This window comes from Neodiprion pinetum, chromosome 4, assembly GCF_021155775.2.
Source record: "Neodiprion pinetum isolate iyNeoPine1 chromosome 4, iyNeoPine1.2, whole genome shotgun sequence".
Lineage (NCBI taxonomy): Eukaryota > Metazoa > Arthropoda > Insecta > Hymenoptera > Diprionidae > Neodiprion > Neodiprion pinetum.
This window is the reverse complement of record NC_060235.2, coordinates 30,712,054-30,734,891: the sequence shown is the minus strand read 5'-3', so window position 1 is coordinate 30,734,891 and position 22,838 is coordinate 30,712,054. Positions and strand designations below refer to the sequence as shown.

Here is a 22,838-nt window from a genome sequence, read left to right as displayed (position 1 = left end):
AACATCTGCAAGCCTGTTATATTGAACCTTTTTAAAATCCTGCACAATGAATACACTTTCCACAAACATTTCATACAATAATTTATTTTTTTCTCAATTTTTAATTCGTACTAATGTTGAACTACATTTACAGTACATGGGTCTGTGTAACGGAGACGGGAATGCAATGGGCCAGATCTAATTTCTATTTACAATTGAGGGACCGAGAATCAATTGAATCACATTTCGAGCTGTTGGAATAAGATCCGAAGTATGTAATCCATTCATTCGATAACTGATTGTGAGAGTGCTGTTGTTTTATACATTGACGTGAATTTTTAACTTGAAAAATCCAATTCTTGTATTAAATGAACGAGTATACGCAAGTATCGACGAGTATATCTACTCAAAGACGATTTTATTCGTATAAAAGGTTGTTATTCTCACCTGATTCTCACACGCAGCTGATTGGACAATGGTTATGTTTTTTCTGCCTCAGGGAGTAGTTGATTTTCTTTAACATCGAAACAAAGTTTTATAATCAGATGTTTGCGTTCCGCACACGAAGCTGAGTGCTATTTCACTATTTGAACCTACAGTACCTTCGAAACCGATTTTTGTGATTTTAGATCCCCCAAATTTCCAGTGATATCGATAAATCTTTGCGCTTCCAATAATAAATGCTGTTCCCTGCCCTTCTGTTGCGGTCCAATTGCTGTTGATGATATAATTGTTCATGTTTCTTTTCAACAATGTTACACGTAACTTTCAAATACGGATACAGATAATATATTATACTTCTCAGGCACTACAGTAATTTTAGATTCAGCCTATGCCTCGCGTAGAGAGATCGTAAACGGTGAAAACACTGATTCGTTACCTCAAGTGTGTCCGAGTTTTTATTCATCATTTGCAATCCTAGTAGAAAACCATAATTGAATATTTGAATTGTGGCCAGGAAAACACTTGGACCGGGTTGTTATAGGGTTAAATAGTGATTACAATCAATTTCAGTTATGTTGGAGGCGCAGGCTGTTACAAGGTAACACACTAGTACGTGATATACAATTATACAATGACACTTGGCTTGATATAAGATTAACAATTTCTTATAGCTATGCCTGATAATGATGTGATTGCAACATACATTTCAAAAGAACAATTCAAAAGCAGAAAGGAGAATTATTTTTGAACGTTGAAAGACACATTACCCTTTCGTTTGCAATTATGTTCTGCAGAATTGTGCTTCTAACATTATTTGAATTTAGCGTAAGTACACTAGAGATATGGAAATTAATAGAATTAATTATTCTACATACTACAAATGACAATCAAACATTGTTCATCATCCATGAAATTATGAAAGCTTCCGACTCTGTAGTTTTAATTTGTTCTTTTCAAAATGCAGGCGATCAGATGAACTGATGAATAGGGATATGCATTTATGAGGTGAGACACTCGCCTGAATTATAACTCTGTACGTAAATCTAGGTCATTTTAGCTACTTGAGCCTTTTGTCTAACAAAATACTAAGTTGTTCTAACGAAAACTAGACAACTCGACTCGACAGCTCTATTCTGTTAGTTAATTTACTAGACAACGATCAGATTATGCTGTTGCAGGTTACACTTGCATTGTATGACAATGTTGAGATGTTTCGAAACATGTCTAGGCTTTATGCTCCGAAAGGAATTCACCGCGAGTATATTTCAATGTTTACTGAATTTCTGATTATACTTTTAACAGTAATTATTGTGCAGTGGCTACTTCATACTCCAAATCTTACCAACAAATACCACTTCCAAACTAACAATAAGTTCACCGCTGCAATATAAGACATGTACAACATTTTACATATATTACACCGAGAGAAAATTTTTTTACGAAATTGCGACTATATATTTGTGTCTAATAATCAAGGATAAACCAGTGTAGTTGACTTATATGTATCATAAATAATAACCTCGAATAACATAATATAAAGCGATCGATTGTGACGTTTAAGTAGAATCAGTAGTCCGAATGTCGTTTATTAAAAGTTAACAGATAACTTCAAATTGGATATTCAATGTGATTCACGTGTTTTGCGTTGGTATATGAAAACTGTTCACCATGAATGTTAAAGTTATACGGTTCTAATTTCTTCGGTATTTTTTCATTATTAGATAATAAACGGTTGAATCGTGCAAGCTTTTTCGCAGTTCATTATTCAACTTTCTGACTGGAATACCTTTAATTATTCATGGGATGCAAGACAACGAAGCTCTCTTCCTTTATCACGCATAAGTAGCGTGCATTGTGTGTTACCGGAGAGAGAATAAAAAAATTATCGTTCCTCAAAGTATAAAAATACATATTTTTCTGAGAATTCCGAACGTTTCCTCTTGGGGCATAAAGATTTGTTATTTGATGAAAGTTGTGTCAAGAGATGGAGGATAATAAGACACAGGCACAATATATAAATTGTAAAAATTTATAGTTCTATGTATATATATATGTATATGTATATGCAAGAATACTACTGTGCCTATGCCCTAAATGTTTTGTATACAAGATTTGTAAACTTATTCACAGCAAGTCGGAAACAGACAATGGCTACATCTCACTAGATTGTTCATTGCGCAGCAAAAATATATTCACTATGTATGTATGTGTACGAGAATTATTGTATATTTCTTTTATTGAAATATAAACCGTTTTAAAATAGTCCATTGAAATTATCGTGCGTTTACAGCAGGATACTGTATAATTACTATAACAGCAGTGACTTTTCTTTAACTTCCTTTATATAACTCTGTGATAAAGATCTGACGCTTGAAAAATAAAGTGACAGAAGCAGGTATTTCGTTGTGACGTCAAGTTCTTTCCAATTAAAAATGTCGCTTTAAAAAACTAGCTGTTTCACGTGTATAATAAGTATATGTATGCACACTATATGTATATTCTTATACTGCGCAATGGAAAAAGCGCAACAAGTTTAACATCGAACATTTCTTACCGTAACGTTACATAAAGTAATGATTCGTAACGTAATTATGTATCGCGTGGTATTCTTTTTATCTTATCCTCTTCTTCTTTTTTTTTTTTGTTTTCATTTCTTTTTCCAAATTCTATAGGTACTCAAGCAATGTTTGACTTTTGCCCAGTTTCTTCGGCAAAACACGAGAGCATATAATCGTACACGAAGAAAAAACAATGATTATCATTAAACGTATAATATTATGTAATTATATAATAATTGCTACAGGCTGCAGGTGGCTCGCCCTTTTATTTGTAACTTATATGCTTTATCACAGCTTCTGCATTTCCATTTAATAATAAAACTGTACAAGCTTCGAACACATGTATTGAAAAAAAAAAAAAAATTAATCTCTCATCAATTACAATTTCAAACTTACGTTCCAATCGCGATATTTGACCATAAACATTTCTTTATTCTCTCCAACATTTACAGCACTATAAAATGAGAATATGCAGAAACTGTCGATGTATTCCGAGCTGTAATGTAATGCATATACATACATACATTATATATGTATACAAACATTCGCAGACAACTGGCTCATATAAAAAAAATCTATAGCTCGTTTTTTTTTCTAATATATTTGTTATAACTATTCCGTTTTTTTTTCTAATTACTCTTTCTTTAAACTGGGCGACATACATATGTCTCGTGTGTATATACAGGCTACAACATACAAATATTATTTAACTTTGTGCTACGTAATTTATATTTACTTATTCAATAATATAGAAATATATAATGCGCATATACGAGCATATATGTATGCAATTTGTATATGTACATATATATTCATATAATTTCATACTATATCATATTGTAGATTATTCATCCATTTTATATACGTAGATACTAATCTCTACCATATACTATATACATATACATGTACATATACATATGTATCTATGTATATATAGATATTCTTTCGTGTATACTTTAACCATACAGTCGGTTGTTCTGTCATAGTTTAAGCGATCCATTCAAAAGTTGGGACATAATAGTGAACGCTACTCGCATTTACTAACGCTCCAAAAGATATTTTTATGTCGGTATTGTCGATTGATAATTCGTAAGAAGTATGTTTGAATCAGATTTGCATGAGTAGAGTATACGGATTGGTGTTGCTCGAAGTGTCAGTGACGTGTAAGCAAAATTGCCTGACGATACAATTTTATCCATCATAAATCGAGACATTTTTATGTATATATATATGTGTATATATGCATATATATATATATACATAAACATTATATAGACAGTCAACCACAGCAGACTATACATCAAATACACCGTTATAACAATATTGTCAGTGTATTCAATAAGGTACACCAATCACAATTTATTACTTGAAATTCACCGAAATATATCTTGCTTCTCAATAAAAAATTTCCGTCAAAAATATCTTTCCTTTGTAGATTGCTATTATTAATTTCAGGATCCTCAGTCCCAGTGGTCTGCGACTATAATTACCAGTTCGATGTTGAATGAAAAAATCAAGCCTTGTACGACAAGAGTACGCGGATCATTAAGCAATTTCACTCATACACACTTCACAATACGTATCTTATATCGCATAATTTTTACGCGACCCTTCCGCCAAAGAATTTCTTTTACTTCTCACAGACATCGTCTGCTGAATCTTTGTTCAGATATCGCTTGTTCAGAGGCTTCTGTTATTGATATGCATCGAGCATCTTTCTGCTCGCGCATTTGCATTATAAGCGTCACACAAAGCCCTTGAGTATCCTTCACAAATAGAACGAATTACATCCTCTCATGCCTTTATACGAAGAGTTGCAGTTTGTGCGTACACCTATATTACAGTTCCACTTTTTTCCCGCAGCCTCTTCCTTTTGCACCGCGAGTCTCCGACGGAGAAAAAAATATTTCTGGTTGAAGTGCCAACGAATTTTCGCCTCCTCTATCGTTTGATAATCTCCCATTGTTTTTGTTCGATCCAATAGAAATATTTCACATTGTGAAATTCTGCGAACCCGTAAGGAATTACTTACAATTAGCAAGCTTTGTCTACTTATATTTTTACCAATAATCAGCTTCCGCGGATCTTACGCGATAGTTAAGAAACGGTGTTACAGCGTGTTCTGGATCCCATTTTTTAGCCCGACTCTTAGTACTCTGGTTGGAAAACCTATTCGTAAATTTCTTTCATAGCTGCAGAGTATGGAATTATACTTGCATACAGTCGGATGATTTATACTGAATCGTTGTTTTTGAAACTAAATCCACGGAAAATGTTTCATCTTATCGTCAAAACTTCCGCACTTTACACACAATTATTTGATCGTAGAAAAAATTTACATACGATTTTGAGAGAGAGAGTTAAATTTTTGAAAATGTTACCCCGATTTACTAAAAAAGAAAAACATTTCCAGGTTATGATTGTATGTAAAATTGATTAAATCGCGATGCAGTTTAGTTGAAGTAATATGTATAAAAATAATCAGGGGTGACAGCGCGCAAAATGGTCTCGAACTGGCTGTTGTGAACACTGGAACAACCGAAATTAATTTTTCTAATAGGATTGTCTAGTTTGAAGAGAATGATATAAAATGAAAAAATAAGAGTAAAGTTGAGAAATCTAGGAGGGTGGAGATATTTGTGAAATTATTCCATGAAAAATGGCAAAATGTCTGGTTACGTAAGACGATCGTGTACTACAAAAGTTGCGCATTAACCCTTTGAGGGGCAGTGGGACGTATACGTCCCACCTTTTTTGTTTACTCTTGGTTATTTTCATATTTGTAATACATTTTTGCACATTTTATTCTGCCATTTTGTAATTCGTTATTTTGACTTCAGAATCGCAATCAGCGACCATGAAAACCTAGAGATCACCTATGATTTTCTAAATTTCTTCAGTAGAAAAATGTGCGCCTCAAATGGTTAAACGTACGCTGTGATAATTCAACACTACATCACATCAAATTTACAGCTACATATTTATCAGAAATTATTTATAAATAACTCGAATATCTTCCAATTTATGGATAAGAATATTGAATTGAGAAAAAAGTTTAATCACTGACAATTATATTTTCCTGCTACTTTTAAATCTGCACATAGGTATTGTGCACATATATATCAATTTCGAATTAAACGATTCAATATACGCTTCAGTAAAACAAAAATTATACATCGGCTCTAAATTTCACAACATATACCTAGTGAATTTCACTATTTCTTACTTTCTCCGGTTATAGATTTCCCGACAGGCGTCATAGCGTGACAAAAAAAGATAACGCGCCAACGGAATATCAAGTTATCATTACAAACTTATACTGTACGTGTAATTTAATAAGTAGGTACTGAAATGTAGGTATACATGTATATTGTATATTGTATACGTATCGCATTCCTACAGCGTCGTGCTCATACATGTAATATAGTTCGCGTAAGTTCTGAAAGATTGAAACGGTTAAGATGTGATAAATCTTTCAGTCCTACAGAATAAAAAGGGAATCGATTATAAATATACGGGTGTTACTGTACGATGTTAGACTTAGATGGGCAAATTCATCGTCTGAGCGAAATAAGAATAAAATAATAAAAAATAATCACCACACTGGCTTGGCACATAGATAATTTCCTTCGAAATCTTGCCTACCACGCAAGCACCGAAAATACGTAGGTATCAGTTTTTTCACTTAACAATTCAACAATCAGCTATAATTTTCACGTATATTATATACGAGAAGTACAGTTTCTCTCTATCGTATGTAATATTTTATAGCTTATTTCTTTGTATCATTAATGTATTGTTATTATTGTTAGTATTATTATTATTATTGTTGTTAGTATTATTATTATTATTATTATTATTATTATTAATATAATAATTATTCTTATTATTATTATTATTGTTATTATTAATATTATTACTATTATTTCCTTCTTTCTCCTCGAATTTTTACTAGACTGTATTACTATGAAGTAAAAATAAAAATCTTCAAAAATGTTATTACATTCAAAACGGGTCTCTAGTCCAGGTCGAAAAAGTAACGCGCGCGTTACGTGTACCCTATTAAAATTGAACATGTTTTTACAGTACATGCACTTCATCGATCAATTTCATATAGATCTGTACCAAAATATCGTTACATTAATTTGGTGAAAACTCGTCGGACACACAAATACAGAATCAGGCTAACTTTTAATTAGCCAGTCAATTGACACCTGACGTTGTATGAAAATCAAACAGGGGTCAGCTAGAAACATTGCGCTACACAAGCGCATTCCTGAAATACAAGCCTATACACACCAAAATGCATATAATATATATATATATATATATATATCACAATATATGTATATTTATATGTGTTTAAATTACCTTATCTTTTTCACGAAATGCCAATTCTCCTCACCAAATTTTGTAACAGTTATACCTGTGTACCATTTACCGCAGGTATGCGCTCGCAGGTGCGACAGATTTCAATCCTTCTCGTTGTGGAAATGCAAGTAATATACGTATGTACGTATAATAGTAGTAGATCATAGATTTCAATCTGTATTGTATGTAAAATTTTGCTCAGAAAACTCTTGAGGCGTCATGCAGCGTCAAACGCGCGTTTTTTCTCCAGGTATATAAGGTACCCATTGGATATACATATAAATGTCAATCATATTACGTGATATTTGAAAAGGACGTGCGGACAACCGGAAAGCGGGACGCGCTGAAAGTAAAACTTAAAGTAGCTTCGCAGTTCGTTGAAGACCTCGACGATGCCTCGATGAGTTTCATCCCCGTTTCTCTACCTCTCCTCCTCCGCCTCCGTCTCCTCATCCTCGTCTTTTTCGTGACCCTTAACCCTGAGCCGGATGTCGGCCGGTTTTCGAACTTTTCTGCATGTCCGCAGCGTACTTACGTCACTAGACGGGGAACCCGGAGCGTGCGGCAGGTCGTCGCTAGACTTGCAGCGAGCTGCGGAAGGTCACAGGAAAATAAGCTTTTTTTTCACTTTCAATTTCTCTTACTCGGGTTTCAGACGGTGCCACTGAACGATCGTTTGCCTTGGCTTCGTGATCATGTCTTGCCAATGCTTTGTCTCTGTAGCCCCACTTCCGGTTTTCCCTGAAATAGAATGGCTGCGATAATTAAGGTGCCTCAATTGATACTTCGCCGATCTCGGATAGGTGCTTGATTGAAACACTCGCATGATATTGTTCGTCACAAATCTGTCTGTATAACCCCGATTGGTTGAGATTAAATTCATAATCGGCGATACCAAACACTCAGAGTTAAGTGCCAGATTCCATTGAAATATTCCGTCTATATGAATATTCGATCAGCTCATAGCTTCAGTTTTATAAGCCGCAATTAAAAGCAGCTTTTATCTTAAGAAAATTATCGTACCAAATTTCCGATGCATAAATGGGTGGTGACCACGAACTACAGTGTACATAGAACATTGGTTTCGAATGAGGGGATAAAAATTCCAAGAAGAGAAGCTGCGGATTCTGTGCAAAAGAATTCACGTAGCGATGCACGGTCGAGGGGATATGATTATTCTAGGATAAAGCCCATGGAGACCTACCCGCTAGCTGAATACGACCTATTAGTTCGTTCCTCCCGATATTGTCAAAGTCCATGACCATCACGACCAACGAACATTCGCGTATTTTCTCCCAGGGTACGTTGAAGGAGAAAGCCTCGTTGAACACGGGATTCAAGGTGCACTTGAATATAGGCGTCTTGCGCTTTTCCATTCGTTTGTCGCCGAACTGAAGCCACACTTTCACGTACGGATCTGAAAACATAAGCAGTACCCCAACGGTTCAATAAATTCTACGCACAACAGCTGAGTACGCGTCATCAATCATCTCGAAACGTGCATCGAGCCGATGCATCATGTACGTGTGAGCCTTCTACACGTAAGAACAGGTGTTCTTCCATTCTGTACTGTCGAAAGCCCCGGTGAATTACTATCGCAAAGAAAATTTCTTATCTCAAGCTGGTAACGATATATCACATGCGTGATCAAGATTTCGAAACGTCAAGGATAACCCTGGGGTTCATCAATCATGTGTTACGATATTCAACCTGCATACAGAACAGCTTACCTGGTGAAAAATGAAAGTTAGAGAAAAATTAATGTTCGCATAAGCTCACCAGATTTTCCATTGATGTCTTTCGCTTTCAGGTTTCTTGCCTTGAGCAAACCAAGCGTCAGGATCGAATTGCTAGGATGATAGCACAACGAGCACAAAAGCTCTCCGCACTTGTCCTTCGCCGGTGGTTTAAGTGCCTTCCAAAACGATGGTTTTTCGGAGAGATCCACCTACCCAGAAAAAATTTCCCAGTTTTACCGCATCACCGTTTGCAAATAGTCAGATTTCAATTTTACGGAACAGTCAGTGAAATGTCGAGGAAAATTGAACAGGTATATAGTTCCAGGATAATGTAATAGATTGCTGCAAATTTATGCAACGAATTTATGGGACATGTTAGTGAAACTCCAAACTACTTCAATTGACCTGCATTTTTAACTGTCAATAAAGTTTTCTTAAACGAAGTACACGTCTGTCTGTTTAAACTGATTGTAATCGGTAGGTTTTTAGATATTGGTTTAAACCATGACGAACATTGGTGCTTTTCAAAAGGCTCTTTCCGGCATGGTACGAAAATCTCATAAAAATTTTAAACGATTTCACAGCTTTCCTGGTAGCCGTCAAATTTCGCCACTCAATTGCGATCGAAAGTATTCGGTTAAATATTCGACAAGAAAAAGTTTTGTGGTATAGAAAATTTTAATTCCAGAAATAATTTTGATACCAAATTTCAACATGTTCGTTACATGTAGCTTGTAAATTTAATGCCAACTTTTAATCCCCCACGTTACATACAGGAAATCTGTGAAACTTTTTCAAATTGTTCCGAGAGAAAATTGCGACGCAAAGCGCTTTTTGAAATATACCCACTGATTAAAATCACTTAAAACAGACAAGGAACTATTTGTTTAGTGAAAATTTAACGATGTACTTTAAACTTCATATCCGTCAAAAAAATTCAGAATTTCACGGACGTGTCCCTTTAACATTATCTAGTCAATAAAGCAGTCTGGGGCTTGGTTGCAAGTTTTGTATACGCAGACCAGCAGCGAAGGTCGATGCGCAAGTGGATATGGCGCTGAAATTAGCGAGTGGTTATTGTGGCTTGTTAATTTTTTCCCCCGATTTGCCCGTTGAAACGCGTATATAGATGTTTTGTCTAGATTAGCGGGCAAAAGTGTTTGTAAATAGGTGTTCGCTGTTCGAGAGTGTACGGCGGTATATTAACCCGCCTCCCGGAGCATTTATTAAACGAGGGTAGAAAAAAAAATGTAACATAATTTTCCCGGCATCTTTTTCAACGTCCAGAAAAAACGACCAATAATAACGTTAAATTACCTGGCAGAGGGGAAGAAACATTTCCCCGATTGAATCATCTCTCGAAAATCGGTCGTAGTCGAACACGTGAAGATGAAGAACTCTGCTCTGGAGCTTCTGTATAGGAAAACCTGCGGAGAAAATAACGAGGCACGTGTCAAAACGTGTATCGAATAATGTGACAAAATTGCGAGTTTGTACAATTTTCTCCCCGGAAATCACGTGGGAAATTGACAAACGAAATTTATTAGCACGTGACGAGATTCTTTTACGACACTGAAATATAACACCAGGCAAAAAATAAACATTGAAAAACTGGTAGTCGAATCTTCGTTCTTTTTATCGTTTCTCTGGCTCTGCGTATCGAATATACGCATCGGGAGAATCTGAGACCGCAGAACGCGTTTGCGAAATCACGAGTTTCGAATGTCCCGTCGTCTCGTTACTATGGAGCTTCTCCCCTGGTATTGACCAGTAATTGAAGTCATATACGGTTTCACACGAGACGCGACCTCGGTAATGTAATTCGCGGATAAACAAGCCCGGCTGATCCTAAGTTCGGAAGAAAATTGTACGAAAAATGGTCGAATGATTTTCACCTGCGAACGGGCGTGTTGCATCACGGATATCGCTTGTCGAGTCAATTCGAAATTGATTACCAATACTTGCCTTCAAAGTAGAAGGTTTCGTTCCACTTTGGGTTTAGGGTTCTTCTTTTGATCTTTGTATCCAGACGGTGTTTCTTGTCCGGCAATAGCGTGACCCTAACGTAGGGATCCGACGTCCCCGACAGGTCCTTAGCCGGTAAATCTTTACCCTGAAACCCGTGAGTGAATCAAATTTAAGCTCTCTGCATCAAGTGGATTTCAGGAAATATCTGTCCAAAAGCACGGAGCAGTGGTTGAGTCGGAGATATAGAAGGTGAAAAAGAAAAGTACTACCGAAGAACTTTCCGGTACTGAACTAATCAATTTCCTCTCGCGAAACGGTTACACGTGCACGTGCATATTGTACCCTTGATACATTCTGCGCGTTGACTCAAGGCGGATAAGAACTTGCTGTGGTAAGCAGAATCACCGAGTTCGCGAAATTTAATAGCACGTCACCGTACCGTATTCACTTGCTCGTTCTTGTCACGAACTCGGAGATAATTTGATATTATTCCCTATAGGTATATGGTTTATTTTTAGGTATACGTAGTTTCGAATTCAAAGTCTTATACAACTACAAGTTATAGCTTATGCTGGTCACTTGAATTTCATGGACTGGAAACATTCTCCCAAGTTTGATGCTGAACATATCTCATTTGAATTGATCGTGCCCTCAATCCACTCCTGTGGAAGAGAAAGCGGGATATTCAATATTTGGTTTAGAAAAATGAACCGATGTATTACCGAACCGATCTGCGTTACTCGTTACAGAGCCAATCATTACATTAGATTCGTGGTCGTGAATTTCTGATGCGGAAATTTCTCCCGTTTGAAGTTTATGGTCTATAGGCACCAGCCTTATACGGGGTACCAATAAAAATCAACGAATGCTTTGAAGTAGCTGGTATTGGATTCAATCGAAAGCCTTTCCCGTGAGCAAAAGGTCTGAGTAAAATAGCATTCGTTTATATCCTTTCATAAATAACGTTTCACTGATATGATACATAGCATAATTCAACGGATGAAATTTTTTTCTGTCATAAATTCAACCTTTGAGATACGGAACAACTTTCCTTGAATTAAAGCGAAATTCAAGGTGAAAAAAATTTTACGAGAAGAAAAATTTTTAGGTGTCTTTTAGCTTTATGCTGATCAACATGGTAATCGTGTCGGGCGTGGAAGCAATTTTCCAATATTTGTGTAGGCAACTTTGGCGAAAAATCGAACAGTTTGATGTTGCTTAATTAAATCGACGAAAGGTGTTACGTAAAAAGGCGAACGCCATTGTGAACGTCGTTGAATTTTGCCAGAAATTTGTATTTACGCTTCTTTCGTTCGAACGGTTATACCGCTATTCTTCCTGCTCTAACGGTAAGTCACAGGTTATCTGTTTCATTTTCTTTAAACATTTTTCTCATCCTATCGCATAGCTCTTTTCCCTTGTACCGCAGTAACGTATATACATATATACTTGCACTCCAGTATTGGGATAGGTTGGTTTTGCATTTTTAACGCGTCCGTTTCAAAGACTCGCGGTACTACGGTCGTGTGAAACGGAAAGAAAACCCGTTGACGTACCTTCACGACGAAGGATTTCATTCAGGATTAATTGCTCTTCTTTGTGATTCCTCTCTATACCCTAGCAAACAAGTTCATCTTGATGCTGCTGATGCTGCTGCTGCTGCTGGGTATGTACATAGGTAACTTCTACATAAAGCAGTTCTAACTTTTCTAACGGTGGATAGTTGTACACATATGTACATGCTTACTTCCTTGGAGAAGTTAAGGAACGCTGTAGGAACGAGTTTCTATTCCTGATGGATACGGCGCCAGTATTCTGTTTTCCTTCGGGCTTGCAATCCGGGATTTCTTCGAAACAGGAAGTGGGAAAAAGTTTCTTTGCCATTCTGAAAAGGCACCGGCTTGTTCTCCTGACGTTGTCTGATTGCCATCATCTGTAGAACTCATCACGAAGGGTACGTTGTATCGTACTGTATTTTCTCACGCCATACGGATACAACACCTCTCGATCTTAGTCCTCGAGGATTGCGATCTTCCCGCAAAACTTTCTTGCAAATTTGCATAAAAAGAACAAGAGAAAGAAAAATTACCAAGTCTTGCGAAACTTCGTCCTGTGAGACACGATGACATGCGTAGCGAAAAAAAATTATACACTTATAACGGAAACCGTCGTTATACCCCGAATGATGCTCACGAGTTTCGGCCCACGTGACATAGTTTTGAAAAATGACAAACGACCGACCACAGCTGCGTGGCTCGCGATATACGGCTTAAGATGTCAACGAGTTCTCTCTCCCTCCCTACATTCTAGGTTCTGGCAGATAATAATGATAAATTCACCCCGAATTCGTCCCCTTGTGCACCTCGTATATCCGCATGTCCAATCTCCACGCCCCAGCCCGTCAATGTTAGAGATGAACTGGCCAACTTGATAAATATTATACCTACATGACTTATCGTCACTAGTGTAACGGTCAGGATCAGGGGAAAAAGGTTGGAGAATAAGTCAATATAGAGTCGCGAAAGATTCCGCTGGTCTAATCAACGCGATCCCGCTACAGATTGATAGCAGAAAAACGTATAAGTTGTGAGAGTGTTTCACACTGCAGGCATATTATTGATCTGTTGACTTGAACAAAACGTGCGAAGTGCGAGTGGAGAACCACTCGCAGTCTGCTCCATTTACAATCCCTATAAGACCATATAATCCGTGGTACTTACAACGGTAAGGCAATTACCATTGTTGTGATAATTTTAGTAACTCAGTTTAGATAGATCCTGTATGTTTATCGTGTTATGCAACGTACATACCTATTCACTACATAATTATTACACAGAAGGTACTAGAATCCTGGGTCCCATTTTGCGCCAAGCGGTCGATCGGGTCTCCCAGTGTTTCTCAAAACGCGTGCAAGCTTCACGGTTCTTCCATTTTGAATAGGAACCTTCAAATCCCACCGAGATTTCCTTTTTTTTTTTTTTTTTTTTTTTTTTATACGTGTCTTGCCTCGACTGCACGTGCATTTTGTTAAATAAGACAAAAGCTTCTAGATTGAAAAAAACCGAAGAGTGACAATTAAAGCTGACCGAATCACTGAACAAGATAGGCCGATCCACCGATCTTCCGTCAGCTTTATAGCGTGAAAATTTGGAAATCGCCGGAAAGTTTATGTACGCTGTGATATGAGAGTCCCAGAATTTTAAAGCCCCGAGGCGTAACTGTTTACGAGCGACACGTTGATAAATTTCATCACGATATCGAATTGAACCTTCAGTCTTAAAATTTTTAACACTCCCTGTCGTCAGAAATCAAACATGAACTAATGTATTTTTTGCATAAAAGAAGTCCGACTTTTCCAAACATGAATTCCACTTCAACGTGGATCCTCAGAAAGTACCTTAAAGGTCTAAAACATAATTTTTTTTTTATTTTACCGTGCGAAAAGATAAGACATTTTGAAACGTATCCTAGAATTTTGAGAGTGGGATTAAAATGGGATCATACCTAATTGGTATAAATATTCCGAGGATCTCTGAAAATTCAAAGACAAAGGTTCACTTCGAAAATATGTCGAAATTAAGTAACGAATTTCTCACAAACGGTAAATCTTAAAGGCCTAAGAATTACAAGATATTTGTATCTTTATGTTACGTACATTTTAATACATCCAAATTGCAGCTAGATGGCAAGTTTTACCCTAAAAAACTAGCTCAAAGTTGGCGGATCGAGCCATATAAAGTATGCTGGTCACGTAATAAAATATGCTCGTTGATGATAGTGTCACGATCCTTTGAAAGCGGGATCAAGTTGGGTGAAATGAAAGTGAGAGGCGATCTCGTCTAATCACTTTAATTGCACGCCCGCCCCTTCGCTTGTTTAAATTCGTACAACGTTACAGAGAGCTTGCGGCGTCTTTGTTGTCCTCACGCACAGCGCTGGCATTTTTCTCATTTTTTCATCCCCTTTGCGAAAAATCACATCTTAAGTAGGGTATATCAACCCTCCTCGTCAAAGATATTTCCTCTCGTCTCGTCTGCCGTCAGCTAAGTTCGTCCTGACAGTCAAGCGGTAGAAAGTAACGTCGGATACTCGACGAACCTCTCGTCCCTTTTGTATCGAGTCCTCTCAATTCTTTTATTCCCTCGTACTTGAATTTGTATCGAAAATCCCCCGCCATCCTCTTCGCCCCTGCCGGTTGACTATCGCGAAATCTTCCGCAACCTCACGAAGGAATCGTGAAATCGTGAGGAATTTGTGGGATTTTAGTTACGGAATGCTAAAGGATAGAATTATCGGCTTACCGTTCACTCAGCGCCGTCGATCAATCTCGGCGTTATAATACGGCTGTCGCGATTTTACAGCTTTGTCAAGGGCACGAATAAAAACCGCACCCTGGCGCCCTAAACCACCAACAAAGTGAAATCGCTGCAGTTGATCGAGGGAATTGCTGATTCGTATAAGCCAGACTTACGAGACTCAGTTAATGGAACGAAAGTTTTATACTTGAACGGGGTACATGATTCGACGTAGATAATCATGCGGTCGTATTAAAACTGAACCAGGTTCTCTCCAGCATTTGGATTTCAAAATCCTAAGATTTGCGCCTCGTTCCAACGTCATATAATTTATAGTAAAAAATCGATTGAGATGATGAACGACGAGGGAGAGATCGTGAATAATTCGCGTAATTTATAACGTGCCAAAATGAGTCACGACGACTGAGCGGGGGGAGATGGCTGAGTGGAATAAATCCGAGTGCCACGGTATCGTTACGCTTTTAAACAATCAGCCGAATTCGTGAACTCCGTACGGCTCGTTTAGTTAATTAGGCACTTCTGTGACTTACTCTGACCTCGGAGAAACGAAACGGTCGTTTAACGAGCTTTCACGTTTTTTTTTTTTTTGCTAAATTAAGAAAGTTTTCAGTGACGAGCAGCTGCCATCCTATCAGAGAATTCTTGCATCTGTATTCAGATTCAAACCACGGTAAATGTTTGGCCTGGTCTCTTTTAAACTGACTCTTGGATTGGATTTTGTCCTCAGGTCGAGGCACGCAAAAGAAATTTATAACTTTTCATTTGGCAGTCATTACCCAAGGCAAGACTAAGCGTCGGATTCTGTCCAATGTGACACCGTCTAGCAAGACGTAAGAAACAGAATGTGACTTAAAACCATACGAATTATTTGCACGAGTTGATGGCCGTGATTAAAGGCGCGAAGTATCACTGGGAATGCGATCCCTTATTCAACCTTACAATGGAAGGAACCATTGACATGTGAACAATGGCCTTGGAACAACGCTAAAAATGATAGGATTTTTTCCCCACTTATTTCAGTCGAGCCGAGTTGGCGATACACGGGAAATTGTCTCCATGCCGATCTGTAGGCGAGTTCCGCCCTTAAATTGCGATCGTCAATCACCGAAACGGTCGGGAGTATCAAGAGAATGGATCTGGGCGAGTTGAAGATTGGCAGCGACTCAGCACGAGGGCAAACATACGTGTACGTACCACAATGGGATGCGAAATAAATCGGGAAATCAGCCGGAGGCACGAACAGATATCGGCGGTAGGTTATACGGATTCCCGGGGGACATTAGAATGAGATATTTCTTCAATTTTGAGCTAGGTCTGTCCTGCTTAATTTTTTTCCGTCTTCCCCCTCGCTTAATACGCACGAATAGACCACGGTCGCGCACTTCTCTTTCTTTGTAAAGACTGCGTCACATTCTAATTGCCGTAACTTGACCCTCTCCAGGACCTGGGGGATTACCGATTTCAAGCTAACAATAATCGCGTCCGCCGATTACGTCAAACGCCAAGAATCAGCGCCTGGGGGAACTTGAGAATGAACAAAAAGCTCGCCGGAAATAGTTAGTCTGATCGTAAGGGCGGATGAAATCGCTAACGAGGATATGACGCTCGTGTTGCACGGTGAGGTGAAAACGGGTCCAAGGAAACTGCAGCCCGTAAATGACTAGAAAACCGGGGAAATTGACGATTTATCAAAGCCGCTTGACAATCACAATTTCTCACTGGCTTCCCTCGAAATTTCGAATCTCACCCCGCCAGTAGAGATGATTCGGCAATTTTCGCACCCCGATCAGTCGTAATGCGGAGTGTGTCAGACTTGTCATAATATATGGATTATATAGGTACATTATACATACATATACATATTTCGCTGGAAAATTTCGCTCTCTCGCATCTTTGACGACTGTTCATCTCTCACCCGCGAGTTTCACACCGCGGATAAAGGGTGAGTTGTAGTAATAGACACGGCCTTCGGTGCTGAAATTGAGGACCTGAGGGGTATCATATAACTTGATCATGTCAAACTTACGGACAGGGTATGAAAACCACCCCGACTCACTACTCCGCCTCGTATACAGTTGACGAATGGTTCTCAACCTGTGAGTTTAGCCGAACTTCTCCGCGTGGCGAATTTCAACTTGTCGAATGATTTTTAGGCCCACGTTTTCTCGCCTACGGACGGCAATCAGGAAATTTCTTTTCTCGTTTCGATTTTTCTTTTCATTACTTTAAATTCTTCTCTGTATAATCCTTTGCTAAATTCAAGGATAAGCAGAGATCGTTCTTAGCGAGTAGTTCCGTTTTTACGACTTGGCAATCGAGTTTCAAGGTATTCGTCAGCCGTAGCGACGGACATTTCGCTTCTGTTATACGATCCCCGGTATATTTATTCAGATTAATTTATGCCTGAGATAATGTCGGTCTGTACAGGGGAGTTGAATAAGTCAGCGGTGAAAGGATGCAGAGAAGTTTTTTTGTCCACTCGCCCCCTTTCACTTTTCTCTTTCCACCCACCCTGAAACTTGAACACCCGCGCCGTCTTTTTACGCTCGCTCAAGTTTATACTTTCAGAACGAGTTCCCTTACCCCCTTGAGATTTGTTGACCTCCTTTAATTCCAACCTCCGTGTTGTATAGGGTATATACACAGATATACCCATTGGTGTATATAATTTGCGGTCACGCAGCAAGGTCCTCTTAACCGTAACGCCTTTAAATTCGACTCAGCTTTTCGATTTGTCGCATGCCGAAAAAGAAGGAGAAGAATAACACTCATTTTCTCACTGAGGCGCTGTGCGTCCAAACTTGATACACGCCAAGGTCCGACAATGACAAATCTCCAATGCCAACCAACCCCTGGTCGCTTAAGTATAGCGCGCAAGTGCAAACAGGGGTGTTTTTAATTTCGTATTTTCATCGTTGTTATTCAAGAGCGAGAAGGTCAATAGCTGGGTGGAAACAAACACCCCCCGGCAGGGTTCGAGGCTAAATATAAAACGAGGACCTTCGCCTCGATAGGTTAACGGAACCGGGGTTCGAGCAATAACAGTGCGCCATACGTATAGATAGGCGTAGGTATGTACCTAGGTACAGTGCAAGGGAAATTCAGTTAGGTATTTGCAGAATTATTATCGAAGGTCGAAGGCTGCATCGGCTTACCGCTCGGACGGAGCAGAACGTGCTGTGATGTTAATTACTTCCAGATAATAACAATATAGACTGATACGCGTGGCGAAAATGGCTGACCTGTATGATGCGCAGCATGAGCGTAGAGTTCTGGAAGTCATATTCAAGGCTGAACTGTATCTGTCCAACGTTTTCGCTCGGTTCCGTATTGTCGATGTACATGTCGACCAAGGATACCGATCTGCTCTGGAGGAACGCCATCTGGAAGAGGAAATGAAATTACACAGACATTGGGCGTTTTCGTAGCGAAAACAGCCTTACGAAATGTTCAGTTTGGGAATGAAATATTTTATATGTTCACAACGCGAATTCGGGAATTCGCCATCGAGCGAGCGTTGATCCGAAAATACTTTCGGGGCTCGAAGTTTTATCGGAAAATAATCCGAAAAGTGGAAATTCGCGGACGGCAAAGAGAGGCCGAGTCGAGAGTTGAAATAGAATCGATTTTCAAAAGCTAGCGCGGGGGTGGAAAAAGAATATAAGTGAGAAAAGTTTCCCCCCGGTATACAAGAGTCGGCCGATCCGGAAGAGATGAGACAAAGGAATACCGTTCTTCTCCCGTCCTTAACTTGGCAATTAAAGACTTGAGAAATTGGGAAAGTTTCCTCAGATGCGAGGGATAGAATGTCTAATGTAGCCGCAGATACCCCAGACGGCGTTACACGGTGCCGTATAATAAAACCAATTTGAAGCGGATTTTCGACATGGCATATAATTGGTAATTAGGGAAATCTCCGTGATCAGAAAGCACGGATATAGTCATGAATGGGTTTCCAACTCCCATCGCTGCAGCGATAAGACCGCATATCCTTTACGTGGCTTCGAAAATCACGAAAAACCCGAGGAAACACACCTTTCCCATAAATCAAAGTTCGAAAATATGCGATCTCACTTACGTACCCGTAAAGAGAAACGCGAGACGGCGGAAAACCCGAACGGACAAAAAAAAGGGTCAAATTTTGGGGAAATTTATACTAACGGAGGGATGGTCCCCTTTGACGTTTTGGAGCTGCTTGTTCTGGGGCCCCGCAGTCGGTGTTCGAGGTTCCGCACCCCCGGCACCAGGGGCGCCACTCGCCCCCGGACCGCCACTGCCTCCAGCCGGTGATTTGCTCCCGGGATTCCCTGTCGTTCTGTAAATAAACCAACGTGTAATTTAGCATCACCTGTAGCTCGAGCCTCGCATCAACCTCGTATCACAACCTCGTCTACGGTGCAAAGTTTTCTCTTATCCTAGCGGCGTTGTGGAAATTGCGTCCCCCGCCCTCGTAATCAGCCGGTGATACCGCCCCCCGTTAACTTACAACACCGTTATAATTCAAGCGCGTGGATAAAAAACAACTCAACGTTGTGTAGGTGTACTTATAGGTGTATAGCACATAACACGTGGCGCCATTTTGCCGGTCTCTGACCGAGGGGATCCGGCTTCGATCGTAATTTCCATAATGTGAAGATTATTATTCGAAAGTGGGTATAAGAGGTACGATGCTGCGTAGGCGATCAAAAATCCGTACAGTCTACTCCGTATAATACCTCGCGTTATCCAGGGTTATTTTTTCGCGGGGGCAATATCGACCATTGCGGTTTTTTTCTCATTTCCTTTTTCCTACTTGGACCCCTTATCGACGTGACGATTTCCTCGTAGAGATAAAACCAACAGCCTGCACGAACTACCTGCAGCCAGCAACGCAATTACACGTTGATACACCAAGCCGGGGGATCACTGGCCTGCACGGGCTTACCGCAACGCTAATATCACGGCCCGGGCATTACGTGACACCGTGAAACATTGATATGCGACGTATGCAGCAGAGCTTGAAGTCAGCGAATTTTATTAAAAATATGAAACCTGGTACGCTGTGTTCGTGTGTTTTACCCCCCCAAAGGCTCGTAATTCTGCTACGATTGGTGAATACTTCACGCGTTGTAGCTGTTAAACTCAAAAATTCGATTTACTTACTTTTTTGTAAGACAAAAAACCAACTTCTTCACTTCTCTTAACGATCATGCAAATCTTATACGCGGAAATCAATATCAGTTCTGCATCATCGAAGTAATTTCGCAAAAATCGTTTATTGAGATGTATCATAATTAACGTAGATTAAGTTTGATCTACACTATGAATTGTTATTTGGCAGTTGGAAAAGCCGGTATTAAAAATTCGTACTCAAACCTTTCGTCACGGTTTCAATCTCCTCGGACTTGTTCGAATCCTTTCAAGCAACTTCACCTGGATACCCTGACGTTTCCTGATTTCAGTTTATTCTCAAATCGCAGATTGGAAGAATTTATTTTGGATGCAATATTTCGAGAGAAGCGCGGAAAACAATATTTCTCTTAACATACAAACATGCGGGCACAATCTAGGAGAATAACTTAAGCTCGAACGCATTCCACTAAAAGCAAGTATATATCCGAATCCCGATAAAACGACGAGAGAAGCTTTCGAGTAACGAAAATTCTCCGCACGTACGTTATAGATAGGTCGACTTGTACATCAGGCCCCTTTAAACACCCCCCTTCTATATACTGGTAGAAGCGTGCTGAGAGTCATTCGGACGGGATCGTATCGACCGTGGTTTTCTTTCATGTCGTATATTATATACGAGAGGTGAAATGAGTAAAGTACGCCTAGGTACAGCTTATACAGTTTGCAGAGTTACTGCCTGGATCGAACGACGTTACCGTGGGGTGAAGAGCGTAAGAAGGTATTTTATTTATACACTTCAACCTGCCACTTCCGGTCGTGAAGGGCTGTTGATTCAAGTTACTTCGGCATGAATATTTTGATACACTTGTACAGCGACCACCATGGCTGTACGTAATTTGTTAATTAACCTTATATTTTTACTCGTTTATATTATATAATTTCATTCGAACCAGCCACAATGAGCAGGATTGAAGCGTGATAACGAAGAACTAATTTTAATAGATTGCGATACAATACCTATACTCTGTCCTCAGGATGAGAAACAGCTGCTACGTATTGCGATTTTTAATATCCGCTTCTGCAACGGATATAGCCGAAGTAATTCACCTCGTTTCGGTTAATCAAAATACTTCCTGAACCATGCGATTTCGCATCATCGAGCACTCGTGTGCTCCGTTGATTGTTATTCTAGGAGTATTTTTGCTATTCACTGTCCGTGCTTCGAACGGACTCGACTCCGTTTTCTTTCTCCGTTGGCAGTATCTGAGTTTTCTGTAACGATTTATCGAGTGACGGATGAAAAAGCCAGTGAAATCTGTTCCGTTTGCGCAGTAATAATAAATCAATGAACATACCGTTACGTGTTCAACGAAACGCGTTGCTTGGAAGATTTATTCGAAAGTAAGCAATTTGTTTGCACGTGGCGAAGTATAATTGAAAACAAAACCGAGGTTGTATAATCGACGGGGCATAATTTGGTTGACCCAATTACGGGAAAATGGTTTCCCGCGAGTGAGAACCGCGTGTATAATTATAACTATATCAAAGCTCACGAGTGAGTTTACATGTATTCGGTGAAAAGAGACTCTCCTGCTAGTTTTGCAGTGATGAAGAAACTTTTGCTGCGGACGTCGCCGCGTCGCGATATTACACGCGGTTTGTTGTTCGCAGATGTCCGTATATCCGTACATCTCTATTTGCTGCACTCAGTCGCCAAGACAACTGTCTCCTAACTGGGTTAATGAAACATTCGTCTTGTCACGGCTCCTCTGTAATTTATCCGACAGACATAAATCAGGCTCTTGATCAATGCGACCAGCGCTGCTTTACTTTGACAAATGGAGAAAATATTGTATCTATATATGTATAATCTCTGAAATTCAGTCACCTTGTAATTTTATCTGTATGAGAAATTCCATTTTTCGGGCTTACGACCTTCACGGGCTTTAAGCTTCCTTATATATTCATCTCAGTCCATTGATTACTGGCAACTGCCACGGCGATGGGAACGCAAAAATAATGATTAATAATCCAATTCGAATCCTCTATCGTAAGGACCCAATCGATCCGTAAACAAATTGATAGATTATACGAGTGAGACTTTGTTTCTCGAAGAGTTAAATTTGAAATTTTACTACGGTCAAGTCGGATCGTCAAGAAATTTTTCATCAGTTTATTACCACTACCGATGTGATCAATAAAGTAAAACAAGTTTTGAGAAAGCCTGGAATTTTCTCCACGTTATTGATTATCTCCGAAAACTTTTCCGTAAAAAAACTGTTCCAACCTTACCCCGACGATAGTGTACATATAGTTTCGTATAAAGCCTCTACTTTTTGCGAAGTGGATGT

At 39.2% G+C, this 22,838-nt stretch overlaps 1 protein-coding gene across 9 annotated transcripts in view; it reads right to left on the bottom strand.

Moving 5' to 3' along the window:
- Positions 1–64: 64 nt before the first annotated feature.
- Positions 65–22,838, bottom strand: part of Syt7 (Synaptotagmin 7) — a 212,340-nt gene continuing 189,566 nt past the window's right edge. For all 9 annotated transcript variants that reach the window (XM_069135528.1, XM_046623161.2, XM_069135529.1 and 6 more), the window contains 7 exons: positions 19,537–19,690; positions 18,618–18,758; positions 11,057–11,204; positions 10,409–10,518; positions 9,132–9,300; positions 8,557–8,769; positions 65–8,093 (listed from right to left, as the gene is read on the bottom strand). In XM_069135528.1, coding sequence (XP_068991629.1) covers positions 7,993–8,093; positions 8,557–8,769; positions 9,132–9,300; positions 10,409–10,518; positions 11,057–11,204; positions 18,618–18,758; positions 19,537–19,690 — 1,036 coding nt within the window. In that variant the 3' untranslated portion in view covers positions 65–7,992. The remainder of the gene's footprint in view (positions 8,094–8,556; positions 8,770–9,131; positions 9,301–10,408; positions 10,519–11,056; positions 11,205–18,617; positions 18,759–19,536; positions 19,691–22,838) is intronic.